This window comes from Dipodomys spectabilis, unplaced genomic scaffold (genome assembly GCF_019054845.1).
Source record: "Dipodomys spectabilis isolate Male_0828 unplaced genomic scaffold, ASM1905484v1 ptg000095l, whole genome shotgun sequence".
NCBI lineage: Eukaryota > Metazoa > Chordata > Mammalia > Rodentia > Heteromyidae > Dipodomys > Dipodomys spectabilis.
Window position 1 is genome coordinate 45339897 of NW_024870772.1, and position 19901 is coordinate 45359797.

The 19901-nt window shown below is 41.5% G+C and overlaps 1 protein-coding gene and 2 pseudogenes across 1 annotated transcript; 2 read left to right on the plus strand and 1 right to left on the minus strand.

The window, feature by feature from the left end:
• The first annotated feature begins 8251 nt into the window (after window positions 1–8251).
• On the plus strand, window positions 8252–8887 carry LOC122112753 (annotated as a pseudogene).
• Window positions 8888–8889: 2 nt separating this feature from the next.
• LOC122112892 lies at window positions 8890–15193 on the plus strand (annotated as a pseudogene).
• Window positions 15194–18088: 2895 nt separating this feature from the next.
• LOC122112893 (protein jagunal homolog 1-like) lies at window positions 18089–18818 on the minus strand. The gene is made up of 2 exons (XM_042685846.1): window positions 18694–18818; window positions 18089–18599 (listed from the first exon to the last, which is right to left on the minus strand). Exons 1-2 carry the CDS (start codon window positions 18780–18782, stop codon window positions 18089–18091), a joined length of 600 nt encoding a protein of 199 aa, XP_042541780.1. The 5' UTR covers window positions 18783–18818.
• Between the last annotated feature and the right edge of the window lie 1083 nt (window positions 18819–19901).

The window sequence follows — 19901 nt, forward strand, 5'->3', positions numbered from 1 at the left end:
GCCAGAGTTGGGTGATATCTTACGTCTTTTTTTAGTGCAATGAAATGAATCCACATGCCTAGACTTGGCAAAATTGTATGAGTTAATTCTGCAGTAGAGATATAACAAAAATTTGATTGCTTAGATGTTATGCCAAATGAAGACCTGGCCATCATTGTTCTAAGAAAGTAGTAAATGTTTTTGAAAGCCAAGTGTTATCTCCTGAAAAGCACCTGCTGAAAAGTGGATATAGGTGCTCTTTGGACCACTACCCAGCACCAGATCTTCATTGTGCTCCTAGACCAAACTGGCTGAAGTTTGAAAGTGGTGCATGTATATTTTCAAGTGTAATCATAGTATGTTAATAAGAAAATGTGTGACTTAATCTCAGGTACTTAAGGGACAAGTAGAATAGTTTGTGGGGGTCTTTTTAGAGGGAGGTCCTGGGGCTTGAACTCAGGTCTTAGGCACTGTTCCTGATCTTTTTAGCTCAAGGCTAGTGCTCTGCCACTTGAGCAACAGTGCCACTTGCAGCATTTTGGTAGTTAATTGGAGATAGGAATCTCACAGACTTTTCTTGTCCAGACTGGCTTCCAACCACAATCTTCAGATATCCTGAATAGCTAGGATTAGAAGCACAAGCACCTTGCAGTTTAAGTGTTTTTACCTGGAAGAAATTGTTAAAGAAAGAATTTTCAGAAATTTAGGATCACTTTCGTTTGATATTTTGTGTGTGTATGTGTGTGTGTGTCTACATGTGTGTGCACACGTGTGTGTGCTTGTACCAGTACAATGGTTTGAAATCAAGGCCAAGGTGCTCTTCTTTAGCTTTTTTGCTTAAGGTTGGTTATCTACCACTTTAGCAACAGCTCCACTTCAGGCTTTTGGCTTGATGACTGGAGATTAGAGTCTCATGAATTTTTCTGCCCAGGCTGGCTTTGAACAGCCATCCTGGGATATCAGCCTCTTGAGTAATTAGGAGTATAGTTGTTTGGTTTTTCAATCTTTATCACACTTTACAGACAAAGAATTTGGATTGGGTGGACTTACATTGAAATACCATATTTTCTGCACTCTACCTTCACAGTCTTTGCAAATCTTTGCCAGTAGCAGAAATTTCAGAAGGAAAAGCAACACTTCTACAAGCTCTTCCCAAAGGAGAGAAGCTTTCTGCTGATTGCTGGGATGTTAGAAGTAGTTTTGTAACCTGCTTTGCTGGGAAACAAAGGCTAAATAAAAGAACCTAAAGGGTGGAGCTCCTTCTTTGGAAGTTTGCCACAGGTACCACGTAGTACCATTGACCTGATGATGAATCAGGTTAAGACCCCTTGACCTGGTAATTAATGAGCACCCGCTTGAGTAGCTGCATTTTCCTTTTTTTCCGCATATGACCTCCCTAACCACCACACCCATCCTGCCTTTTAGATAGTTTTCTTTTTAGAGTTTATCAGGATGTCAGCCTGCTAGTGAGGTTACAGATGGAAAAAAAATATCACAAGTGTCAATATTGCAGTATCAAAAGATTTTTTTCATATTTGTTGCACTGCCACTTCATTTGTATCATTATTGTTGAGAAATTAAAATGAACTTCATTTTGGAAATACTTTAGTAATATATAACTTCTCAGGAACAGGAGGGGTAGATTGTTCAGAGCTGTCTGACAGCTGGTATATACCAGAAAGCTTTGTTCTTCTTCCAAGTTCACAGGCCTGTATGCCAACCTTTGGACATAAAGAGTACTTGCTCACTTATTCCAGATAGTGAATTAATTTGCAGTGACACAGAGAGACCCAAACTGCTACATGAGAGGTGGAAGTGAGAAGGAAATACTGGAGCTGGTTATGGTGGCTCATGTCCATATTTGACCTATTCAAGAGGCAGAGATCTGGAGGCTACATTTCAAGGCCAGTCTATCTCAACCAATAGAGTAGCACCAACCTGTTAGTGATGGGAGAATTAGAAATAGGAGGATCATGGTCCAGGCCAGCAACAAAAGGAGACCCTATTCTAAAACAACGTAAGCAAAGATGACCAGAGGCGTAGCTAAAGTTGTAGAGTTGGCTGCATAGCAAGGGCAAGTCTCTGGGGTTCCAAGCCAGTCTAGGATATGTAATAACTTCAAGGCCAGCTGAGCTACATAGTAAGCCCTGTCTCAAAACCAAAAATCTCATGGATCCTACAGAGGAAGAAACAGAAGGCTCCAATGAGAGATGAATAGCAATTTGTGAAAGAACAGAGAAAACTGAGTAAAAGGACATGTGCCTAGGAGTAACTAAAGAAGGGAGCCTTTGATTTTAAAAGACATCCTAAAAATTTATTAGTGAAATGGAAAAGGCTGAACATTGTTTGGAGGTTTGAGAACAAGTTCTATAGAGATCTGGAAAGCATTCCCAGGATGGGGAAATCACAAGATACAAGATATAAGAATCACGCTGGCAGTGAATTTCTCATCAGCAACACCAGAAGCAGAGAAGAGGAGGTTTGAAGTTCAGTGATTCTCAATTCCAGGTCTCTTAGAGAAATCTCAAAGGCCAATGCTAAGGACAAAGCCAGTGCTTTGTGTTTCTTCTTATTTCACTTAATTTTTTCAAAATTGTGTTCATAAGCTTTCCAAATAATTCGAAAAGTTGAAAGAATAGGAAAATAGTCAATAACATTCATCTATCACCAAATTGAAACATCTGTTAGTATTTGTTATACTTTATTGATTTATTGAACTATGTGAAAGTAAAGTATAATAGAAAATGGCTTAATGGGAACAATTTCATGTAGTTCAATTTAATGTGTGTGTGTGTGTGGTTGAACAATATAAAGATATATTTCAGGCATAGACCACCACTCTGGCTTTCTGTTTCTATGAGTATAACCAGTATAAGTATCTATATGAGTAGAATAATAGTGTTTACCTTTTGTCGCTGGCTTATTTCAGTTAGCATGATGTCCTGAACTTTTTTCCCTTCCCTTCCCTGTCATGCTCGTCCCTGCCCTGCCCAGCCCTTTAACTACTTCTCTAGCTACAAGTTTTATTCTTATAATATAGAGTGCTTAGATGTATGATCATAGTACTGTGTTCAAAAATTAATTTAAGCCAGGCACCAGTGGCTCACACCTGTAATCCTAGCTACTCAGGAGGCTGAGATCTGAGGATCACAGTTTAAAGCCAGCCCAGGCAGAAAAGTTTGTGAGACTCATACCTCCAATAAACCACCAGAAACCCGGAAGTAGCACTGTGGCTCAAGTGGTAGAGCGCTAGCCTTGAGCTGAAGAGCAGAGGAACAGTACCCAGGCCCAGAGTTCAAGCCACAAGACTGATAAAAAAAGAAAAAACTTCAAGGCTCTTGTCTCTGACTAATCTTTCCAACTTGCCAAATTTGGATAATTTGTTTCAGTCTGGCTTTAATTTTAGAATTTGCATGTATTCTTTCTGTGTAAAATATCCAGAGAGATTACAAGGAAAATCTTTCTAAAAAGATATGTCTTACTTCTCTCCTATCCTTTTGACCTCTTTACAACATTCCTATCCCAGATATTTCTCACTTATTTTTCCATTATTTCTTTATGCAGAAGTAGTATGCATACAGATATGCATATACAAGCTACTTTATAGGGCTTAGTTTTGTTTCTCTCTCTCTCTCTCTCTCTATATATATATATCCTTCCCCCTTTCTTATACAAAATACCTTGAATCACTTATTTTTAAATGGATAAATCTTAAACTTACTACTTTTACAATCTATAAATGAGGTTTAAAATAACCAACTTCCTATAAACTTAAAAAAGTATTTATTCTAAATGTAAACAACTCATTTAGTATGCAATGGCAGTGAAGGGTCCATTGCTCCATCAATGAGCATTTATCACTATTTTCACTTTGTCATTCCTATTCTTCCTCTCTGCTTGCCGTTCACATAGAGCTTGCCTGGGAGAATTTACAAGCCTATATTCCCATCATAAGCTAGTCTCACATTCATCTTAGTTTTCTAGTTATTCATTGCATTTTCCTCCAGAGTGTATGAGATCCGAAAGCAGCAGACCTATATCCTATTCCTTTTTGTACCTCAAAAGCAGCTTGTTGTTGGGGAAGTTCATTGTTTTAGAATCTTGGCTTTGCCACCTTCCAGCTGAGGGCATTTGTGCTGCTTGCTTCCCCATAGTGGATCTGTTTTCTCATCTCTGAAGCAGAGAAATAATGTCCCCTTCCCAACCATCTTTTGAACTCTCCATGCTACTTGACTACCGTTTTGCTAATTCATACAGTTTCCCTCCTAAGTGCTACACTAGAACAAATGGCTGATTTGAAAGCATTACAGAACTGCTTTTTGAAAGCAATCTATCTATCTATCTATCTATCTGTCTGTCTGTCTGTCTGTCTGTCTGTCTGTCTGTCTGTCTGTCTGTCTGCCTGCCTGCCTGCCTGCCTGCCTGTCTATCTATCATTTATCATCTATCTACCTTTCTATTTATCTTGGTAAAGATGATCTAAACGTTTAAAAAATCCTACAGTAAGTTCAGACTAGATCTCAAGGGAGTAGACTAGATCTTAAGGGAATAGCTCAAATGTAGAGCTTACACTTAAGATGCTTGAGGCCCTTGGTTCCATCTCTAACACTAATAAGTAAATAAATAAGCAAGTGGCAGGATTAAAAGGAGATTTTGCTGTTTTTACTTGCAAATAACTGAAAAATGCCTTGTTCCTGGCAAATGGAAGGTACTTATCCAGTATATCCAAAGGCATAAGAAAGGAAACTGATGGCTTGGTTGCCAACACCAAATCTTTTCAGTAAATCAGGGCCTGAAAAAAGGGAGAAGCTATCCTTGGCTTTGTGATGCTTCATTATGCTCAGAGTAGGTGCTCTATAAATACTTGTTGGGTGATTGTTTAACCTGCAGTTTTTACCCTTCATCAGATTCAGCTTAAATGAGTTCCTAGGAGCAGCTCAACTTACTAATGCCTACTGTTGTTAGCTTCAAGATATGAATGACGTTACATGGTTGCTAGATGATGGAATAGGAGAAAAGCCAATCCTGAATAAACAGCTTGGAGTTTATCAAGAGAAGTTGAGCAAGGGCTTACATAAAACAGCAAATAAAAAGACAACACCAATTAAGGTAAATCTCATTACTGTCTGAATACCTGCCCACAGTCTCTGGCTTACAGATGAATTTGAGACAAAAACTTAGTAGTATCCTGTTTATGGTTACAATCGATTCAGTTCAATTTCCACAGTTCCTGTAACACTCTATCACCTTGCTTCTCTCATTCGTACAATATTCTATATTCTTGAAGGCAGCCACTCCTGGCTTAGAGGAAGGAGAAACAAGGGAGAGATTTATGATGCCAAAGGTGATCTAAAGTTAGGTTTTAATCTTGCAAATTGGTTTAAGCAAGATTTCAGAAGAGATAGGCATGTTTCCCTAGCTTCTTTTTTTCTTCTATCACTTGTGAAAGAAGGAAAAAGGACTCATGATAAAGAGTTTTCCAGAAGATCTTACAAATATGCACTTTCCCTGGGAATTAAGAACAACTTAGAGTTGGGTACTGTAGACCACACCTAGCCAACCTAGGCAAAAAAAAAAAAAAGTATATGAGATTCCATCTCCACAGGAAAAGCTGTGTGTGTTAGAGTATGTGTGTCATCCTAGATCCAGCTGGAGAGTATATAGGAAGATCAAAGTCCAGGTCAGCCCAGGCAAAACTAGTGAGGCCCTATCGCAAAATAGCCAAGATAAAGATGACTGGCAATATGGCTCAAGTAGCAGAGCACCTTCCTAGTAAGCATAAAACCTTGAGTTCAAACCTCAGTTCTGCAAAAGTAATGCTCTTTTTTATGAGCATACTTGTATGGTACATCATGGGATCCACACAGTGATCAGAGGTGCCGATTCTTCCAAGAATACCCAACAGTCATTGACAAGGGGAGATTCCTACATCTGTTCATCTCATCCTCATCTCCTGTCCACTGGTCCATGTGCATGACTTCCTAGAGTATTGGAAACTTTTTGAAAAGGATAATAATTTCATAATCTTTAAATGATCATTCTAAAGAAAGGCCTCTTTCAAGATAATAAAAATAACATTTATTGAGTGCCTCCTATGCACTGCCATTATCTGCAGTGCTTTTCTTTTTTCTTTTTTCTTTTTTTGCCGGTGGTGGACCTGAACTCTGGGTCTAGGCGCTGTCTCTCAGCTCTTCAGCTCAAGGCAAGCGCTCTACTGCTTGAGCCACAGTGCCACTTCCGGCTTTTTCTGTTTATGTGGTGCTGAGGAATCGAACCCAGGGCCTCATGCATGCAAGGTAAGCGCTCTACCACTGAGCCACCTTCCCAGCCCATATCTGCAGTGCTTTTAAGTGTTAAATTAATTCTCACATCCACTCTATATCATGCCTGTCTTCTAGATGAAGAAAGTAAGGTACAAAGAAGTCAAGTTACTTGCTTGTCCAAGGGTATAGTCAGTGAATAGCTGAACTTGGATTTGAACCCAGGAAGTCCAACTCCAAATTTCCCACATTATACATAAACCATGTTGCAGCTATTTTCCTCTCATTTAATGGAGAAGGAGAGAGAAGGCAGTAAGTTAGACACTAGCCTGCATCCAAAATCCAATGAAGCATTTCTGGTAAAAAGACATTGATGTTATCTTTATTGGTATTTTTGACATTCAACATTTTATTGCTATTGCATCCCATAAAACATATGTACAATTTCTTTGGAACCATCTGGAACTATAAAATATTTTTTAAACTGATTAGTTGGAGACAGGCTTTAAGTATTGGGAAAACAAGGGTATAGCCATGGGAAATACAGCTTTCAGCAGAAGAAGAGCCATAGCTTTCCCAAGCAGCCAACATCTGTTTTTACTCTATCATTGCTGAGGCCAGATGATCTCATTCTCCTGGTTTATTTTCCAATTGGAGCTTTAAGTTCAGACAAATGAGAGCAAAGCAATGTCTTCTGTAGATTAGACTTGAGCTGCTTGGAGCCATCCATGATTAAAAGATAAGCAAGGTAATTCTGTTGTAGTTTTGTTATGCCTTGGTCAGCAACAGAGCATCCTCTTGTCTATTTTGCATCCCAGAACATCAAAAGATTTAATTTCAAACTGAAGAAGCAAATTTAAAAGCAAGATGTCCTCACCTAAGTCAAAAGCCTGGAGGTTCAGGTTTTTTAAGGAAACAATTGCACAAAGGGAAATGTGCTCATTCTAGGTGACAAAGTACCAACAACTAAACAGGATTGAGGGGCAAACATATTTTGATTCTGGAGATTATAAAATGGCTAAAGCAAAGATGAAGAAAAAGCAACTGCCTACTGCAGCCCCAAACAAGACAGGGGTCACAGGAGACCACATTCCCACTCCACAGGACCTTTCTCAGCAGAAACCATCCCTGGTTGCTAGCAAGTTGACTGGAGGATTAAGAGTTGAACTGCAAAAAAACATTAACAATCGTTTTCAAATCTAGTGTTCCACAGGAAGAATTCCTTCTAAAATGTAAGAGGAATCAAGAATTCTGCTATGAGTCCCCTGCTCACAGTTGTAAAAAGAACATTATGACCGGAATTTTTTTCTTGACCTCATTTAGGAAAAACCAGTTGATACCGAGGACATTCTTAAATAATGATTGTCAAAGTTACATAAATTAAAAGATGCTCATTAGAGAGTAGAGTCCTGTTCGCAATGCAATATGTAAAGTGACCTACCACTACTGTGTACTCCAGTCATGTGGTTTTCCCTCAGATCTTTAAAATACATCATATATTTTCTTCCTCAGTTCTTTCACACTACTGTTTTCTCTCCTCTTTATTCTCTTCTACAATGTTGTCACATTTTCTTTGTCTATGGGATAATCAAAACATTCAAAGCCAGTAAATATCATTTAAGGGATAATTTTCTGTAAACAGGCCATCATGAAGACAATGAGTATAATTAGGCTCATTAAAAAATTTCACTCTAGGGCTGGGAAGGTAGCTCAGTGGTAGAGTGCTTGCCTTGCATGCATGAGGCCCTGAGTTCGATTCCTCAGCACCACATAAGCAAAAAGAAAAAAGCTGGAAGTGGCGCTGTGGCTCAAGTGGTAGAGTGCTAGCCTTGAGCTGAAGAGCTGAGGGACAGTGCCCAGGCCCAGAGTTCAGACCCCACAACCGGACCCCCCCCCCCAAAAAAAAAACCACTTTCACTCTAAGAAACCTTCACAAAAAGGCTTGTACTTAAATATCCATAGCACTTTATTCATTGTACCTCTGGGCTGGAAACAATCCAAATTCCATCAACAGAAAAACGAATAAACAAACTGTGCTGTTTTTGTATACTGTACTAGTGCTCAGCAATAACAAAATGGAACCATTAACATATGCAATAACTTAAACTTCTAAAGCATTCTATCCTACAAAAGAAGGCGGGTACAGAAACCATGGCATGGTCTTATTTATGTAAAATGCAAGAGCGAGCCAACTCATTTATTGGGATGGACTAACTCCTGCCTCTAGGGATGTGTGAGGGAGAGTGGGCTCTGGCTTGAAAGAGCCCTAGAGGACTACCAGGTTTGATGGAAATGCTCTGTAGCTTGCTTAGGTAATAGTTACAGAAATGTATACATTATTCTAAGCCTATTTTTTGCAAGATTCCACCATGTTATACAATGGCCAGGGCCAAAAGGTACAGAAGGTGATGGTGCAGCCCATCAAACTCATCTTCACATATTTACAAAATAGATCTCGAATTCAGGTGTGGCCCTTTGAGTAAGTGAACATGCGGATAGAGGGCTGTAGCATTGGTTTTGATGAATGTGTGAACCTTGTGTTAAATGATGGAGAAGAAACTCATTCTAAAACAAAGTCTAGAAAACAACTGGGTTGGATCTTGCTAAAAGGAGGTAACATTACTCTTCTACAAAGAGTCTCCAACTAGAAATGATTGATGAAGTGAGAAATTATTAAGATTCCTATATAATTCTTTTTGTTGTTTTTTTTCTTGATTTTTGTTTTTGGTGTTCTTTGCTGGGAATCTAAGAAAACATCCATTCACATTGTTTGATGAACCCTGTTGTTGAGATGTACGCACAGTTGTGATGTGTTATTATCAGGTGACTATAAATACCATGCCATTGTTTTTGTTTTTTTAAAGCCTATTAAACTGTACACTGAAGATCTGTGCATTATATTAGGTATGAAATACATCACAATTAAACAATGGTATAATGTTATGTTTTTGTAATTTGGCTATTCAAAGGGAATTGGAGAATCATGTCCAATAAGCCATCCTATTTTTTCTTTTTCCTTCTTTCTTTCTTTCATCCCTCCCTCCCTCCCTCCCTCCCTCCCTTCCTTCCTTCCTTCTTTATTTTTTTCTTTTTGTGTATATTGCCAATATTAGGGCTTGAGCTCAGGGCCTTGTGCTCTTGCTCTGTTTTTTCTACTCATGTCTGCTGTTCTATCACTTGAGCTGAGCCATTCCTTCAGTTCCAATTTTTTGCTGGTTTACTGGAGATAAGTATCATGGATTTGTCTGCCCAGGCAGGTTTTGAACCTGGATCCTCAGATCTCAGCTTCTTGAGTAGCCAGATTACAGACTTGAAGCAGTGGATTCCACTTGAGCCATACTATTTTCTTCCTAGATGCTTCTTCTGGATGATGTAAAAAGCATATGTATGTTTAATAATGTAAGAGGCTCCCACCCATGCCTCCTTTTAGATCTGAAGACTGTTATTTTTATACATGGTTTTAGGATACCACCTATTTAATTTCCAAGCCTATATATCATCTCTGCTGTAAGTGGCTGAAAAGTATACAGTGAGGCACATCAGTAATAACAAGAAGTTAGATAGCCTGACATTGAAAGAGAAAAGAAACATTAAAATGATGACCTAAGAATTCAAACAAGTGTAGGCTTGGCATAATGGAGATAAAAATTAGCTGCTACCATATGTTTTCCCTAGACATAAGGTTTTGTTAGTTCTTCTGGAAGCAAACCATCTAAAAAGGGCTCCCAGAGAATTTCCTGGATGCTTTCCATTCTACAGATATTTTTTTATTTGCAGGAACTTTCTAATAAGCTTGAAAAGCAAAACAACTCAACTTCTAACTTTAAAAAACTATACCAGAGCAAAGTATTAAAACCTATTATTGAAGGAGAATATTGAACAGAGCTTTGAATAGAGAAAAACAGGTGGAGTAGTAAATACGGAATGGTATAGTGATATAAAAAAACAAACAAATAAAAAACCAGGCTGAATTTGAGGAGAATAACGAAAAAGGGGTGTAATTTGAGGCTGTGTATATTTGAGTTGATTCTTACTTGAATTAGATATCACTGTTACTGCAGGGATATAGAGCCCATAGAAGAATAAGGGAAGAATAAGAAGGTGGTGGAAAGAGATGTACTGGAATGTCTGTTGTGGTCAGGAAGAATGAGTGTGCAGTGTGTGGGAGTGTATCTAGGGAAATGATCCCTGCTAAGTGATTTGTTTTGTTTCTGCCAAGTTTTCTGGGGATACTCCTCCTAGTTATGAGGATTAGTGGAGTGGCAAGTTTTGACAATACTACAAAATTTTGGGGGGGAAGGAGGAGAGAGGAATAGTTTGGGGGCCTTTTTTTTAGTTTTGGGGATTAAACTCAGCCCCTAGGTGCTATCCTTAAGCTTTTTTTATTTTTTTATTTTTATTTTTCCTGAGGGCTAAAGCTCTACTATTTTGAGCCACAGTTCTACTTCCAGCTTTTTTTGGTAGTTAATTAGAGGTAAGAATCTCATGACCTTTCCTGCCTGGACTTGTTTTAGACCATGATCCCCAGATCTCAGCTTCCTGAACAGCTAGGATTACAGGCATGAGCCAGTCACCTGACCTGCAAGTTTGTTTGCTTTTTATAGTCTTTCCCCCAATAAACCTGGTGCTTGAACTCTGGGCCTGGGTGCTATCCCTGTTCTTTTTGTTGTACAGATGATGTACAGAGGGGTTACACTTACATAACTCAGGTAAAGAGTACATTTCTTTTTGACATTGTCACCCCGTCTCTTAATCTCCCCCAGTTTTCCCTTCCCATTTTCACTCACAGTTGTACAGTTAATTTTCAACATAGTGTCTAGTTAATGCCATTGCTGTGAAGTAAGGAGACTGGGTCTGAGCTTCCCCTAGATAATTGGCCTTTCATTTCCCCTGGTAGTTTCCCTAGATGATTTGCTTTTCTATTAAGTTTAAGTGTCCTCATCTGGTTTGCTTTGATCATATATAACACTTTCATTAGATTTAATTCTACCAACCTTGTGTGGTTTTGGCCTCTATAAGTTTCTGCTAGCTATACTGAGGCTGTTGATCTTTGAGACAAGAGTCCATCAGTAGGACTCTGGCTCTCCAATAAAGACTCATAATGTGGCTGTTTAAGTGGTGGCTTTTCTGTTTCTCAGACTGAATTTCCTTACAACAACTGTATTTCTCTATCCCCCAGTCCCCTATCCGTATAAACTCTCTTGCTCAAGGACAAATGCTGTCTCTGCCTAAGAGGGTCAGCCTGTCAGCTTGCTGACAACAAACTTTTTCTGTATGTAACTTGGTGTCCATGTGGTCTTCTGGGATGAGACTTTCAGCACCTGGCTAATAGACATTTTTTATGCTAATAAACTTTTCCCCATTAAAAAATATCTGTAACTAGTTGTACAAAGGAGTTGCCATTTAACAAAGCAGTTTATGAATGCAATGCATCTTGATCAATGTCACCCCTTTCAACATTCTCACCTATTCCTCCCCTACCTACCCCTTCTATCACTCTTCTTGATTTTTTAGGATATACATTGGACTCTTTTTTTGGTTGTTGTTCTTGTTGGTCGTGGGGCTTGAACTCCAGGCTTGGGCATTATCCCTGCACTCTTCAGCTCAAGGCTAGTGCTCTACCACTTGAGCTACAGCACCACTTCTGGTTTTCTGGTGGTTTATTAGAGAGTCTGACGGACTTTCCTGCCCGGGCTGGCTTTGAACCAGGTTCCTCAGAGCTCAGCCTCCTGAGTAGCTAGGATTACAGGCATGAGCCACCAGTGCCACCGGCTTTACATTGGACTCTTGACTTCATCTTCCCCACTTTTTCCTCTTCATTTGTACACCCCTTGACCTCACCAAACCTCTTTTGAATATTGGCTTCTCGGCTTCCTGGCATTTTAATTTGCTCAAATTTGATGTTGTCTTTCTAAGAAATTACACAATTTGAGTTCTCCCTTGACTCTACCATATTTTAGTTAATACATTTGTATACACTTGTGTACCACTCAACGTATTTACTTATAATTTTATAAGATACTTATAAATTTATTGCTTCTACATATGAGGGAAACATGTATCCTTTGTCACTGTGGTCTTAGTTTACTTCATGACATATTTTTTTCCAGCTTTTACATGAAGAAATGCTCAACATCTCTGTTCAGAAAAGAAATGCAAATCAAAACAACATTGAGATTCTACCTCACCCCAGTTGGAATGGCCATTATTAAGAAAACTAATAATAACAGATGCTGGTGGGGATATGGCCTAAAGGGAACACTACTACACAGTTGGTGGGAATGTAAACTTGTTCAAGTACTCTGGAAAGCAGTATAGAGGTTTCTGAAAAGACTAAACATAGACCTTCCCTATAACCCAACAATCCTACTCCTGGGCAAATGACCATAAATCAGCCTGTCCTAAAGCCACCAACATAATCATGTTCATTGTAGCATTGTTTACAATAGCTAGGATATAGAATCAACCCAGATGTCCCTCAGTGGATGAATGGATTAAGAAAATGTGGTATATATACACAACAGAATTCTATACTTTCATGAGAAAGAATGACATTGTCCCATTCATAAGGAAATGGAAGGACTTGGAAAAAATTTTATTAAGGAAAGTAAGCCAGACCCAAAGAAACATAGGCTGCATGGTTTCCTTCATTTGTAATAATTAGAATGTGTCTATAAATCTCCAAGTAAATCCAGTGGATAATAAAAGACAAATAATTACACTTGGACATGATTAAGCAGTACTCAAAACATTCACACACTGAGAACAAAGGAGGATATTCTTAGGAGATGATCATTATAGCTATGTAAATAAAATAAGGGAGGAGGTAACACTGTTTAAAACTTACTTATGTAACTGTAACCCTTCTATACATCATTTTTTACAATAAAATTTAAATAAAAAGAAATCATGCTTATTGAAATGAACTCCAAGAAATGTAAAACAAGAGATTTTTTTATTGTACTGTTTGTAGTTATTTTCTTTTTTATCTTTCATTATTCCCTTTTGTCACTGTTCCTGATTTCTGTATCCTTTATCTTGTATACAAGTTTATCTGGTTTGGGAAGGGGAAAGAAAGCATAGAAATGGTGGGACAAAGGGTGAACCAATTCAGCAGTGATACTTGAGAGACATTATGTTGGACATGAACTATACAACTTGTGGGGGAGGGGAGGAAGAGGATAATGGAGGAAATAAGGGAGGAGATGACACTGTTCAAAAAGAAATGTACTTATTACATGACATGTAACTGTAACTCTCTATGCATCACCCTTACAATAAAATTTAAATTAAAAAATAATCTTTTCAGGTCTTTCCATTTATTTACAAAAGGTACAATGACATTCTTTCTAATGGATGAGTAAGTCCAAGTGTGTGTGTGTGTGTGTGTGTGTGTGTGTGTGTGTGTGTGTGTGTGCATTTATTTATTTAATTTTTTCTGGTCCTAGGGCTTGAACTCAGGGTCTAGATAGATGCTGCTGTCCTTCAGCTTTTTGTTTTTTTCCTCAAGGCTAGTGCTCTACTGCTTGAGCTACAGTCTACTTTTGGCTCTTTTTGGTAATTTATAGGAGATAGAGTCTTATGGATTTTCCTACCTGGGCTGGCTTCAAACCATGATCCTCAAATCTCAGCCTTCTGAGTAGCTAGGAGTATAGGCATGAGCCACTAGCACCCAGACCATTGTGTATGTTTTAATGCTAAAAGAATACAATAATAACATTAGGGAAACGTTGAAACAAAACAGTTTCTCTTACTCTCACTCCTCTTTAACAAGTAATGCATATTTGTATTTTCTTCTAGTCTAAAAGTTCCCCCTTTTAGAAATACTTTAGGCTGAGTCGTTTGCTTCTCGCATAACAACTTCCAGGCCTTGGATCCCGGCCCGCGGACCCCAGCCCGCAGCCCCCAGCTCCAGCGCGGTCCCCATAACCCCTGGAAGAGGGAGCCGAGCGCAGGCGCTGCACCCCGGCCCGGAGCTCCGGACGCACCGCGGACAGGTCGCCGCGTGGCGACGGCCGGAGGAGCCGCCGGGCTTCATCAAAGTTCTCCAGTGGTCCTTTGCTATTTTCGGGTCTGCGGCTCCTACAGCGGGGAGACAGGAGCGACAGTTCGCGGCAACAATGAAGCCAAGGATGTGAGTTCCATCATTGTTTTGTTCGGCTATCCCTTCAGGTTGCACAGGGTCCAGTATGAGATGCCTTCTGCGATGATGACTCCACATCCAAGACCATGCACCTCATGGGGAACTTCTCTGCCCCTGCCGAGTTCTCGGTAACTCTTGGCATCGTTTCATTCTTCTATACGATGGCTGCTGTGGTCCTCTACCTGCGATTTCACAAGCTCTACACAGACAACAAGCGCTTCCCACTGGTGGACTTCTGTGTGACTGTCCCGTTTACCTTCTTCTGGCTAGTAGCTGCAGCTGCCCGGGGCAAAGGTCTGACTGATGTCAAAGGGGCCACACGGCCATCCAGCCTAACTGCAGCCATGTCTGCGTGTCATGGAGAGGAAGCAGTGTGCAGTGCCGGAGCCACACCCTCTGTGGGGCTGGCCAACACCTCTGCGCTCTTCGCCTTTATCAACTTCTTCCTGTGAGCTGGGAACTGTTGGTTTGTGTTCAAGGAGACCCCATGGCATGGACAGGGCCAGGATCTGGGCCAGGGCACCAGCCAGGAGAGCACAGCTGATCAGGGAGCAGTGGAGAAGCAGTAATCAGCCCCCACCTGGCTATTCCCGGAATGGACAGCACCTCTTCAACACCTCCGGCTTCCAGGACCTCCCTCTTCTCTTCCAACTCCCTTTCCCCATCATTCTGGGCTTTCATTTTTGAGATGACAAATGGACAGCCATCTGCTGTCAGAAACCGAGGTGCCCCTACCACTGGCTTCCTATCCCTCCTCCTGCTAGAACCCCTGAAAACAAGAGTTCAGTGCTTCTTGTCTATGGCCCAAACCAGACATTATTGGGTCTTACCTGTGTCTTTCTAGCCTCTGGGAACCAGCCTAGGTTGCAAGTCAGGACTAGGGGCAAGACACCAGAGCTCTGAGACTGGTCCCTAGTAACTACCTTCTGTCACCTGCTCAGCCTCAATGTAGTAGGGATCAGGGAGCAAGCTAGCAGTCTTGCTCCTATCACTGCATGGAAGGCCCAACCATGACTTGGTGACAGCCATTAATGGCTGTTTTCTAGTCTCCATGTCTGATCTCTAGCCTGCCCAGAGCATAGTGTGTTTCCCATTCTCTTCTCTGGCTCCTTGCTTTTCTACAGCACTTATCACTTGTCAGCCTAGAAAAGGGCCTAAGGAGGGTCCATATGTGGGAGCAGTTAAACTGCAACTGAGTTGCAACTTCAAGGAAGAAACCAAGGGAAGTTACTGGCAGAATTCTTTGTCTATCTCCCTTCATCCTTCCATCCACCAGGCACTCTGAAATCTAGAAACTTCTTACCTTCTTCCATGCCCTTTTTGAGTTTGGTCTCATCTCACAGTTGAGATACAAGATGAGAGGCTAGAATAGCATCTAAAGATCTCCTCACCTTACCTCTCAGCTCATCTCCCTACCCCAGCCTCTGGGGTCTGAGGCTTCAAGATCATTTTGAAAACTGCCCAGGCCTTCTTTTCATTCTCGTGGGGCCAGTGAAGGGCTTTGACAGGGTCCAAAAGACCATCATGAGGCTGATTTGTCCCAGAGCCCTGGGACATGGATGGATGGGCCCATTTCTCCCTTACTCTCTCCCTTTCCCCCCAGTACCTTCTCTAGTCCTTCTTTTGTCCTTTCCCTTTCCACCTTCACAATGCCCTCTCCCTGGCCTTCCCATCCTCTCCTTGCTTCCTATTTTTGCCAGGCTCCATATCCTCCTCAGTCCAGGGCAGGCAGATGCTATTGGTACTTCTTCACTTCAGGACCCAGTTCCATATTTGTCTTTGTCTGATACCTCCTTCAGTTCCTCTCTGGGCCCCAGGGCCTTAGAGTGCCAACTGGGTAAGGGCTACCTGCCTCCTACCTGGCCTCTTCCCTGCCATAGGGCTGCTCAGGGAAGCATGAAGAGGGAAGAAATCTATCCATTTTTTCTAATCCAGAGCTAATTGGCCCATTTATCATCCCAAAGGTGAATGTGTCCTGTACCAGTTTCTCCTCAGGACTTAGTCAATCCCTTCCACCTCCTCCCCTCCTCCCTCTACCATTCATAGTAACATGTGCATTACTTAGGTACTTAAGGCTTATGACCTCTGATTGAGAGCCACTCATTTCTTTTTTGGGTCAGAACTTCCCCCACATGACAGGGGAAGTGTGAGGTTTATAACCCTAGATGTTCTGGGGTCCTTCAGTAAACGAATTAGGTTATTCTTTTCATTGTTGGTTTTATTTTCCTTTATTAGATTTTTGGGAAGGGATTTGAGGAGGGACAATATGAGATGAAGGTGAAAATCTTCCTAAGCCTGAAACTCTCTGTCCTCAGTTGTCCCATGGTTACTCAAGGAAAGGGGGGAGGATAGACAGTTTTGCCTGCAGCTCCAAAGACACAAAGAACAAAGGGGTAGCCTTCACTTTTCTTCAAGCTGGCCCTTGTCGGGGGCAGTGAGCAGCTTCTCCTGGGACTTTGTTTAGATTCTGTGTTTGTATTTATATTTTCATAGATATGTAATAGATAAAGCAGTCTCATTTGGGGACTGAACTTAGAAACTGGCCTTTCCACTAGGAAAGGGGGGGCGTGTTGTTCACTGCTGCCAAGAAGTCCTAGCTCAGAGCTTTTCCCTAGGCAGGAAGGCTCTTTCTTGTGCTCAAGAGGCTGGCTGGTTTTCAGATTGTAGATCCTTGATTTGGGCTATTGTCAGTCTCACCATGGCCATCCTAAGAAAGGCCATTTCACCTCACTGCCTCCAGAGGGCTGAGCTAGGCCAAGTGCCAAGAGAAAGGCTGTCCTTACAGAACTGGAGTCTCCTCCCAACCAGGGCTGACATTACTGCTTTGCCTAGTTGAACCCAGTGAAGGAGGTATCTGGTTTCTCCAGCTGCTGTAGGAGGCCAATAGACAGGGCACTTGCCCTTTGCCCTTTGCTCTGACCCTGCCCACCTAGGATCTTTCCTAGACATGAGCCCACTAACGTCATGGTTATGGGTCTCCTACTTCTGGGATTGCAGATCAGGGAGGGGGGAGAATATTGCATGTTGTTTTCTGGTGCTTCATTATACATTTGAATAAACAGGCATCAAGCATTTGCCATGAAGGAGCCAAGAAAGAAAGAAAGAAAGAAAGAAGGAAGGAAGAATTCTGGAGATGGATTCCTTCAACTACAACTTTACAACTATTTCCAAAGCCACTGCTCATCAATGTTCATTTTCTTTTTTTTTTTCTCTTTTTTCAGTCTTAGGAACTTTATTGAGGGTCTCTTAAATTGAAATGCTTTGCAGTAGAGAGCACAGCCTGCAGGGGGTGTAGTCTCTGAGGTGTTTCTTGCCTATAGACTGAAGCAGACTTAATTCGTTCCTTATTTCCTGCTGTCTGAGTGGTAAAGAGGTGAGGAATAGAAATGGGAATAATGACCAAAGGAGGCAAGGATAAGGCTCGGTCTTAAAGGAAAATACCCAACGGCCTTAACTTTACCCAGCTAAATGACCAAAGAAGGCAAGGATAAGGCTCGGTCTTAAAGAAAAATACCCAACGGCCTTAACTTTACCCAGCTACTGCATAGCTATTGGTCACCCAGCTGCTGAATCAGAAATAATTTAAATATACTCTTGCCATATCAGCAACAGAACTCTAGGCCAAAATGTGACCCTGTCTGCATTAGGTACCAACATTACAGCTGCCCAAATCACCAGAAGAGACAGTTCCTCCACCTCACTAGGCTCAGGGGGAGCCCAGGCTCCACCCGAGAGCAGACCATCGGGCAGGCTTCATTTTGTGCTTCTTCTCTTGTGTGCTGGTGAACCAAGAATCTAGAAGTTTTTTGCTGTAGTACAGCTGCCAGGCATGCACTTGGACCACCAGTACCAACACCAGGTACATGACAGAGACAGCAGAAAACCCAAAGAGGAAGCGGTAGGCCTTGCCATGGAGGTAGAGTTGCTGTGCAGCGGGGAACATCTCCATGCTGCCATAAATGAGGGGAGCGATGGAGAAGAGTCCCATGCTGATCATGGAGAGCACCAGGTAGCTGATAGTGTTAGAAGGGAAAGAGAGCAGGCCCAAGAGGGAGGGCGCAATGCTCAGCAAATAGGGGTTCTCCCACTGATAAGGCATGGCCACATGATCATGTGACAAGAGCCTCAGGTGTCCTACACTTATCTTGGCAACCAGCAGCAGCCAAAGGGCCAGATGCATGTAGATCAGCTTCTTGATTTCATACTTGAGAGTCACACTTCAGTTAACAACCAGAAAACCAGAAGTGGCCCTGTGGCTCAAGTGGCAGAGCGCTCACCTTAAACTGAAGAGCTGAGGGACAGCACCCAGGCCTCATCTGGTAGTGCATGGCCACGCGCTCCCGATGCTGGAAGTCGCTGCTGTCGGTACCAGCCGCTCGTGGCCCTGCCCTAGATGCCATGGATCCAAGCCCCGGAGCCCCCTGTGCTGGCCCGCGCCCACCAGCACACCGCTCCTCAATGTTCATTTTCTTTGCTGAAGTAAAGTAGGGCAAATGTATGAGTAAGACAGCACCTTCCTGGCTCTTCATGGTGGAACTGCTTCAATGTTTAGTAAGGCAACAGACCCAGAAAGAGCACAGAGCACAGGGTTAGAACTGAGGCTTGAATCAAGATCTCACAAGTAAAGCTTAATTTTAGTTATGATCAGACTTACAGAAAAGTTACAAAAATACTGCAGAGTTCAAGCATCCCTTCATCCAGCTTTCTCCAGTTTAAGAATCAATACAGAAAGTTAGCATTGATAGGATAGTCTTCAACTAGAAACCTTACTTGAGTTTTATAATTTTTCAGTGTCTTTTTTCTATTGTTCAATATCTTAAAACACTACAGAATCTCCCAATGAGTTTAGATATTGCAAGTCCTCAATATTTTCCAGTCTAGAGAGTTCTTAACACTGATTTTATGACCTTGATACTCAAAAATTCTTTTTGAGGTACTGAAGCTAGAACCCAGAGCTTTGCATATATTAAGCAAGAGTTCCTTTACCACTGAGCTACAATCCCATGTTTATTCCATACAGATTTTGTTTGATTTTGATGTTGGGGAGGACCCCCGGGATCTCAAGAATGCTAGGCAAGTACCCTATTACTGGCCAGAGTAAGCAATTCTTTTTTTTTTTTTTTTTTGGGTCCGGTCATGGGGCCTGAAACTCTGGGTCTGTGCGCTATCCCTCAGCAATTCAGCTCAAAGCTAGTGCTCTACCACTTGAGCCACAGCGCCACTTCCAGCTTTTTTCTTTTTGCCTATGTGGTGCTGAGGAATCGAACCCAGAACATGCAAGGCAAGCGCTCTACCACTGAGCCACCTTCCCAGCCCCCAGAGTAAGCAATTCTTATTGACATTTAGTTTTTTAAAAAAAATAAATTGATATTATACCTATATGCACTAGTCTCATGTGAATTTTGTTAAAAAAATCAGTTCCTCAGAGTCTCTTCAGGAGACAAAACAGACAAAAATCCCTTATGGAACTCTGAGTGGCCACTTCCTGTAGTCCCAGCCCAAGTGGACGGCCTTATTCT